Genomic DNA, 9,281 nt, shown 5'->3' on the forward strand with positions numbered 1-9,281 from the left:
TGTATCCATCCATGCATCCATCCATGCATCCATCCATCCATGCATTCATCCATGCATCCATCCATCCATCCATGCATCCGTCCATCCATGCATCCATCCATCCATCCATCCATCCATCCATCCATCCATCCATCCATCCTGCTGCGCTGGTCAGACATGAGCTGCTGTGAGCCAGCCTGGGGCAACCACCACCCCAGACAGGGATCAGAACAGAGAAACATCTGGCTGAGTGAAAGAGCTTATAAAAGAGGTTGGTCCAACAAAAGCTCCAGAATGTTCCTCAAGGGTGAGCCCTCAAGCTTGCCGAGTGGCCGTCGGTCAGAGATGCACAGCTGGACGTTTCTTCTAAATGTCTTTAACAAGACCCACAAGGCTGGGTCTCTCCCCTCTGTAGTGGCTGCTCATGCCAGGGGTGGTACTCCCTTTCTTCTCACAAGCACCCTTAACCTCAATGACATTAAACAGCTGTATTGGCCCCAGCTAGCATTACAAACACTTTTCTCTGGAAAGGCACTGGAAGCAAACAGATGTAGCTGCGAAGATAATAAAAAGTATGTAAATAGTAGCTCCCCAGAAAGCACAGAATTTTACCAAGTGGCTTTGACACTTGCCAAATACCTTTAAGCTGATAAAGATCTGATTTGTACTTCAGAGGTAACCTGATTAGCAACCAATTTGAATCTGGAATATGTTAATTGGTACAAACATCACTAACTCACTTTCTTTAACCTGTACGAAGTAGTGTGAATGAACGATAGTGAAGGTCAACACAGCCTGGGAATCACAGAGAACGGGTACTTCTGTATCTACCCACAATAAAATAGTATGATTAGCAATAAAGTGTAATTGCATGTACACATACAGAATGACACCAGAAGGTACCCAAGGTCAATCCAGCACTCAGAATTTAAGAAAAACTTAATTAGACCCGCATTCCAACTAAAATACAGTCAAGCACCACCTTTTTTGTCAGGAGTCCTGCCCCATCCGGTGCCCAGTTCACTAAATGAGTGCCCATTCTCAGTTTTGTTTTGTTCAGCCACAAGCTGTACGGCTTACTGACCCCGCGCTCTCGCAAATTCAATATCTCTGTGTCTCACACATTTTAATATATTAAGGAATATATGTTTAATGACAGCTTGGCAACGGGGAGCTAAAGCGCAGAGATCTTAATGTCAAAAAGGTGCAGTAATGTAAACTACTCAGGCAGAAACCTCTGTAGCACGATATTTCATTCCGCTTGTCGTTACCCATCGTTTATACCCACCGCAGAGCTGCAGCTCGGTGAAGTTTCGGGTGCTCAGCATCTTTGCCACACTTCATGGTGTCACGTCAGAAAGGAAGGGCTGGAGCACTTGTTGCACCACGTTGCTGGAATCATATTGCTGGCACTGAACAGTTTCCTCCTCCAAAACCTTCCATTCACTGTATAATTTCTGCCTCTGTTACAAAACATGTAGGGAACCTATTAGCAACCGTCTTCTTCATTTTACTTACTTGCTTCACTCCCAGCCCAGGAACGTTCAGGCTGCAGGTTCATGAGCAGCAGGAGACTTTGCTAAGAAATGGTTCTCAAAATTCAGTTTGTCTTTAACAGACAAGAAATAGCTTCTAAGATTGTGCTCAAAAGGGATTATGCCGTTTCTTGGTATGCTTGCAAAAAGGAAAAAGTAATCATCCTCAGTTTTCAGGAGCATTTGTTTGAATTTTATACAGTTTTAGATATCTATAAATAGTTTTAAAAGTGAAAAAATTGTCAGTCTGTTCTATAGACAGCACTAACCAGCTGCTTTTAAATGTATAATGAAACTTGCAGTATAAGAAGTTGTCATTGGTTTATATTAAGTATTTGTCTGCCTTAAGTGACTAACCATAGACATTTCTTGGCATAATATTAAGGTGTTCTGTTTTGTTTTGTTTTAAGTAATCAATATTTAAAACTAACAGTTCAGGGCAGTATTACTTGTTTGAAGTCCGTAAATCACGGCTGGTGCGCAGGAAGTGAAATCGTGCTGTGACTCCCTTTTGCATGTTGTATTGCCTGGAAGCAGCTTGACGTTACAACTTTGCACTATCCCATCCATGTTTAGATCATTCAGTAGAACTGGGGTGAGCTTGGTTCTTGAGTTTTTTTAGCTTCAAACTGCATTTTCTGCATTAAAGATCTGTTTTCATCTGTGCCTGGCCGAGTCGTATAAAGGGAGCTGCAGTGCTTCGGGGAATTCCTTTTAACTTCCTTGCTGAAGTGCTTGCTTTTATCCAAAGACTCCTCAGCCCTTAGCAGACCCTCTTTAATTGGCCACTCACATGGTCAGTTAACACGCTGCGGTGGAAGCCAAGTGGTGAAGTGTGAACAACCCAACCTGGCACTGTAAACCCGGTGACCGCTCTGAAACCTGTGGCTATTTATATACGAGGCAATGTTTTGTCATGCTGATTTTTATTAGCACAGATTAGGTACAGACAACTTGGTAGATGTCACGGGTGAGTCACAAAATGTCAAGCACGGACTGTTTAAAACATGCAAGTGGGCAAAGGAGTGTTGGGGCTTGAAGCCTTGGCTCTCTCCTTCCCCCCGTGCGCAGGCGCATGGCTCCTCTTCTTTTTGTGCTATAGCTGGACCATCCCAGGATGGAGAGAAATCTGCCTGGCTCACAGAAGGGCTCTGTCCATCCTCAGGAAAGGTTTTCTGTTGCTCTGGACAAAGGAATACTTGGTAAAGGACGGCAGGAGAGCTGGGCATGCCTGGAGCGTGGCAATGCTCTCAGTCATCCCAGACATGTTGCAATGTGTGATGTATTGGAGCCTTTTTCATGGGGTTAAAATTCATTTCCACCTTTAAAGCATTTCTTTTTCTACCTCCAAAGGCATTGTGAGGAAAGCTGGCTTAGCAACGGAGCAAAAAATGGGTCAAGCCAGAGAAAGGAATTTTCTCTAGAGTTCTCTGTGATGTCTTAAGCTGCTCCATCTGTGGTGGAAACAGGCCCTTATATTTTCGTGAGGGTAGGACTATGTGTAGCACCTGTACTCTAGATGCTGTGAACCTGCAAAATTACTACTCAGAAATCTCTCCTTCCTAAGAGCCAAGTCTTCAGATTTATCTCCAGTCTTAAAATTATAATTGGATGTCTCCCAAAGGCTGAAGCAAATTTTTGTCCCCAGCAATACTTTTTTTGTTAGAATCTTGGAAGACCTAGACTTTTTTTATTTAACAAGAATTGTAAAAAAAAATATTAATTATCAAAAATCATTATATCGGCATGCCTATTTATTCTGGCTCTATTCATAGGAGTGTTAAACATGCTGCAGCTATACTTGATCAGTTAAAAAAACCCACCTGTGCTACATATTTATAGAGCCTGTACAACTTTAGAGAGAAGTCGCTCAGAGTGAGGGCACTGGACATTCCCAGCTCAGCTATTGCCTTCCCCTTTCTAGGAACAGGAAAAAAGTGCATCTCTGAGGGATAAATGGAGAAGTTTATATCTTGGGATCTGGGTTTCTGTTTTCTATGGCCTTTACTTAGGTGGACGAACTCTCTCAAAACTCATCAAGAAGTGTAAGATCAAACCTGAATGTTGTTGTTGCTGTCATGTTTCCTTCCCTAATGCTAGGAAGGGGGTAAAACTGCAAGTACAGAGATCTGATAGAGTGTGGGGGGGGTGCCTGTACAGTGCACATGCATACTTATAAAGAAAAGCTCTGCAAAAGGATCTTGTGCTACAAAGCACTTCATATTTCAATACACTTGTATGAGTACAATCACCAATCGTAAAAAGAGACAGTATCTTAAATCAAGCAGGTCATCCTACAGTCTCTTGCATCGATATATTCCTACTTCACAGAGAGCAGCATTCATTAACGCCGAGAAAAAAAAGTTTCATTTGTAGCTTTAACATCCAGCAACATAAACTCCAAAGCTGCTTTGTGCCTGTGATCATTGATACTAGATGCTGCAGGAAGAGCTGCCGTTGTTAACAACCACGCAAATAATACAAGTAAGAACACTAGCATGTGGCAGATGCAAGCGTGCGTATCTGTTACCACGCTCGTGAAGCTGGGCTTTCCTGGACAGCTTCCAACTTTGGCAGCAGGAACTTTAGCTGAGTAAGAAATCCAGGCTGTCATTTGTGAAGTGGCTGGCCTAGGCGCAAAGAATTCTTGGTCTTCGGGAAAATGAAATTGCATTTTTCTGTCTTTCGTTGCAGGATGCGTTCCCTTTGAAAGAGTTAAAATCAATACCAGGGTGCCATACCTTGTAAACGTTTATCATTTATTATGCATTTAAATGTGCACAGCACATACACCACAGTCTTGAACAGCACCTGTATAAAACTACAGACAGATTCTGGTAAATGGTGAAAGCTCGTACCATGTAACATTGTTATCAGGGTTTTATCACAACATTTCAAAGTTACGACATCTACCTCTGAACATATCTTGTGTGAGGCTGGAGGTTGTGGATTTAGTGGAGTGAAAAGTCACAAAGAAGAACCACTCACAGAGAAAATGTTTGTGATTTGATTCTGCTATCTGAAACCTGGAACGAAATTATCAGTTGTCAGAGGTAGTGGTGATAATTACACAATGATTACTCACACTTAGAAAACATAGAAAGTACAGAAATCCCTCAAATTACAGAAAAAAAAAAAAGATTACAAATCCTTAGGTGTGACATTTCCTAGATGCCCTTTCTTGTTTTGTTTTCCTTTTTTTAAATTGTTATTTATACTTTGACAACAGCTGGCTTAAGATCTGGTCCTGGACTGCTCTGGTCTTACCTAACTTTGGTGAGTAGATTTTGTCTTCAAGGTCATGTGTAAGTAGAGGGTACAGGCAAGTCTATTCCATTGCAAAGGAACAAAGGCTCTTGTGTAGGAATGTAAAGAGAAAAAAAAAAAAAGGCTGAACTCAGATTTGCATGTAGTCAGAAACAACCAGTTTAGATTGGAAGATGTTCTGTAAACATCCTCTAAAGTTGTCAGGCATTGTGGTGAGTCCTGGTTCTCAGGATTCATTGATGCCCCAAAAACTATATATCTTTTAATGGAGAGAGAGAGGCAGAAAGATAAGAAAGAAAGGAAAGGGAAGAAAAGAAAAGAAAAGAAAAGAAAAGAAAAGAAAAGAAAAGAAAAGAAAAGAAAAGAAAAGAAAAGAAAAGAAAAGAAAAGAAAAGAAAAGAAAAGAAAAGAAAAGAAAAGAAAAGAAAAGAAAAGAAAAGAAAAGAAAAGAAAAGAAAGGAAGGAAGAAAGGAAGAATGAAAGAAAGAATGAATGAAAGAAAGAAAGAAAGAAAGAAAGACAAATGGATCCTATTAGAGATTCCCTCATAACCAAACCTGTCTTTTCCTTCATCACATTAAAGACATGAGTTACATTTGCAAAATATATAAAGAAAAATATAAGGTTACTTGATGACGATACAGTACTGCAGCCTGACAGCTGTCTGCAAATATTTTCACCATGATTATCCTTACTAAAAGTAAACCACTGGGTAAAGATAGCTCAAACGTGACAAGGCTCAAATAGGATGCAACCAACTCTAGCCTGAATACTTTTGGCTACATATGGAAAAAAGAGAGATTTGGGACTACGATTGTTCCCCCTAGGCCCTCCTCCAGAAGTGTAAGACCAAGCAGAGGAGCGTGTACCTTCCTTCCATGCAGATTTTGTTAGGAGACTGGCTTTGGGAGTTAGTGAGGTAGAAATTAATCAGCTTTGTCGGGGAATGAAACAGAAAAAAGCAGCATATTTCTCCTTCCAAATACTGCACCAAAAGTAATAAATAGTACAAAACAACCTCAATTCTTTCTAATCACTCTAAATTCTCTCTGTGGAGCTTGTGTTTTCTACAAACCAGCAAATGCTTTTGCCTTTTAAAAACTTGTGAGTGTTACAGAGTTTCACAGGCTTTGGAAAATGAATGTAGTCTCCAATTTGATTTGAAGGGAAGTCGGGGAATTTGATTTGAATAAAGCATAATTCGTTCATGTTAGCGTGTTTCATAGTACGCTCATCAGGGGAGGGACAGACACATCTTTTTTTTTTTTTTTTAGCCAAATGCCAAACAATCGTATCAAATATAAGCTTCCATTAAGGACCGCAAAAGGTTTTATGCTCCTGTTTATCTAAATAGAAAAAACCAAACACCCAATCCTGCCGAGTTTATATAGGTGCCTAAGGCTCTCTACCGCCTGGCAGCTCTAAGAAGACAGACTGCAGGGAAGTTCAAAGTTCAGCCCTGGCAGATCTAAAAACAGATTTGTGGGGTAGCTCTTCAGCACCGCGCTTTCTGCACAGGGGTAAACCGATACCATTCCAGTTAAATAGCAACACCACACAAAGGAGGTCAGGCATTGTGCGCGGCTCCGCGCTGGCAAACCACCCAGGCACCTCCGCCACCGCTCCTTCTCGGAGGCCAAGAGCTTCTTTGGGAGTCACCGGGGAGGGGTTGAGGAAGCACCAGAGGAGAATAAAGCCACCATAACAAACAAACAAACAAACACGCATACAACGATAGACACCGTACAACACACAAACAGTGCAAAACATTGTAGTGTAGGAATTGGATTTTACCTCTTTTAGGACACTTAGTTAAATAGGACACTGAGTTAAACAAACCACAAAACAGAAGTCTTCTACTGTTGCACCATGAAATGAAATACCTTGAGTTGGAGGTTGGTTTTGTTTTCAGAAATTTTTTAAAAAAAGGAACTATAAATAATTTTTGTGGCAATATATACAGATTTAAATAATTAACTTAAATATCTTACACCTACTCTTGGATAAAACTCTCCAGTAAAAGTGCACCATGTTTTTTTTTCCCCAAACATATTCTGCGTCTTCCCCTGTGCTGAGGTAGGTCTGAAGGGAGATGTCTCAGATTCTAGGAAGAAAATGTGTCACTGTCATTGTGGGAGATACTTTATTGCCTTTCTTTGTTCTTCCATTTTTGCTCAGGGCTATGTACATCCCGGGATAAATCCTGGACTCGTAAGCATTGTAGTTGTTTGGCAGGAGAATCTCTTTGAATTTGCACTCGTCATTGAAATGGGTCTGAAATGAAAAGGAAAGAATAAGAGGGAAGGAATTTTAAACATCAGGTGTGGAAGTATTCCTGCTAGCAGGTGTAGAAGGTGTGCTGCAGGGAAATGTGCAGCTGACTTCCCCCCCACACTTAGAGATCTTTTGAAGTGGTCGCCCAAACGAAGCTTCAAACGAGACTCCAGAGTCAGAGGATCATTAAAGGATTCTGCGTCCAGGCCAAGCGCGTACACCTAGTTGTGGGAAGGGCACCCACAGCTGTCTAATTGATAGAGAGGGGCACATTTTAACGGAGTTGCAGAGGGGAGAGTCCAGTTCTGCTACCCTACTCCTCTAATTCCTCAGTGGTGGTCCTACCAGCAATAGATTGCTGCAGAGGCTTCAGAACACTCTGAGTGCTAGGACTTTCTCGTGTCGTTTGAGAAAGAGGCCTTTTAAAGATGCTCAGAGTGGACAATATTTTATTCTGGTTTAGTTTTAAAATTGAAGGAAGGGTTTGCGTTCACTTGCGTTAATGGTCAGGAAAACAGAGCTGACAAAAGGCACCCTTCCAGTGAAGAGGTTTCATTTGCAAGTAAGTACAAAGTGGGTGTGACAAGTGTGTTATCTAGAGAGTAACAGATGAACTCATCTCTTGTTATTGGGCAAAAGTCTAGGATTTTGTAAGAGAGGCCTCAGCCTGCCAAGGTGAGCACTGCACTGGGAATTATTTCATCCAGGAGACCAAAGCAACTGTCTTCCAAAGAAATCATGCAAAGGGAGCTCTTACACTTTGGTGACTGATTCTGTACGGCTTTTCTATCAGTCAAAATCCTCTGTAACAAGACTGATGCCCCCGAAAATAATTCTGGATGCTTCATGTGAAAAAAAATTCCCAACTAGATAACTTTGACATAGTTTGACTCTTCCTAAGACAAAGTATCTTCAAAGCATACCCAAGAAACACAGAAAAAAAAGCCACGGGTAAGGAAGGAGACACAGGAGCGTGGATTTGAAATTATGCTGGTCACAGTAACTTAACACAGAGGTGAAGTCAAAAAATAAGGACAGCTCGACATGGTCAAAAACATGCACTGTTACTATCCACTCCAAGTACATATTTATAAGATGCTTCTTTTTTAAAAAAAGGTCTATATTATCTCCTAACAGATCTACCTCCTTATAAATGGAAGTCCAAATCCTGAGGATACTGAACTGTCATGGGAACAGACTCTCCAATCAAGAGCATTAATGAAGAGTGCTCGATAAGTATGTGACAGGCACTGATTCACCACATCATAAAGGGCCATTTGAGGGGGGTGGGAGGTGGCTGATCACAAGTTCAAGTGCCCTCTGAGAGGTGGAACGAGCGATCGCGGTACCTGCTTAAGGCTGTTTCTACTTAAATATAAGAAAGATAAGGACTGAGGCTAGCCTGAGGTGCTGCCACACAGATGATTGCTCTGTTGGTCTATGTGGTAGGCCAGATGAGTAGCTGTGGCTGGGTGACTAGAGTTTTTAGAGAGGAACCAAGGAAATGTAATGCAAAAGAGTGGGTTTCACTTCAAAATCTCAGTAAGTGGCATACCTGGGCAGCACATCTTCTGCTGGCAATGCAGCAGGGACTGCTCTGTGTTGCCTGACTCAGGAGGAGCAAGTGTGGAGCTTGGGTAGCTTTTAGCACCATGCACCATCTCACCCCAGCTGACATGGTCCCTTCCCCAGGCACACACGCAGTGGCTACTTACAGATCCATAGAGTTTGCCTTTGCTATTCATGGCCACGAAGAGTCCACTTCTGACGCCAAATATGCTCACCACTCCTCTTTCCACAGGGGAGATTTCCAACAGACCTACAGAGGAGACAGAGGAATCAGGGGCACAAAGGGCTGTGCCCTGAGGGAGTGTCATGCCACCCAAAGGCTCCCATCCCCGGCGTGGTGTAGATCCCCAAACCCCAGCACTGCTGTGGGTGGCCGCAGAACCCCAGCTTCACGCTCCACGTGCTGCCCCATGCCGGGACCTCTCTTCTTTTAGCTAAGTGTCTATTTTTACTTTGCCCCCCCTCCAGGCACCCTCCTGTGTAGACAAGGTTAAAATAAGCCAGAGTGTGCTTAGGGCGCATGAAACATTTGTCATCATGCAGCTTATATCCCTCCTCTTATTGTTTCAGTTGGATATCAGAGTCAACGGGGCCACGGGGTTAAGCCCCCCCAGCAGATGCTTTCCAAGTTTTGGGGGAGAGCCGGGCGGCCCACCA

General features: G+C 42.4%; 1 protein-coding gene across 1 annotated transcript; it reads right to left on the bottom strand.

Annotated features, from left to right (window-relative positions):
- Positions 1-6,878: 6,878 nt before the first annotated feature.
- LOC104276559 (fibroblast growth factor 4) lies at positions 6,879-8,874 on the bottom strand (the record flags this gene model as incomplete). Its single annotated transcript, XM_009872930.1, has 2 exons — positions 6,879-7,055; positions 8,771-8,874. Coding segments are annotated over 2 exons (281 nt in total), but the record flags the coding sequence as incomplete, so codon positions are not given.
- Positions 8,875-9,281: the final 407 nt, after the last annotated feature.

This window comes from Apaloderma vittatum, unplaced genomic scaffold (assembly GCF_000703405.1).
Source record: "Apaloderma vittatum isolate BGI_N311 unplaced genomic scaffold, ASM70340v1 scaffold3027, whole genome shotgun sequence".
In the NCBI taxonomy this organism is placed as follows: Eukaryota; Metazoa; Chordata; class Aves; order Trogoniformes; family Trogonidae; genus Apaloderma; species Apaloderma vittatum.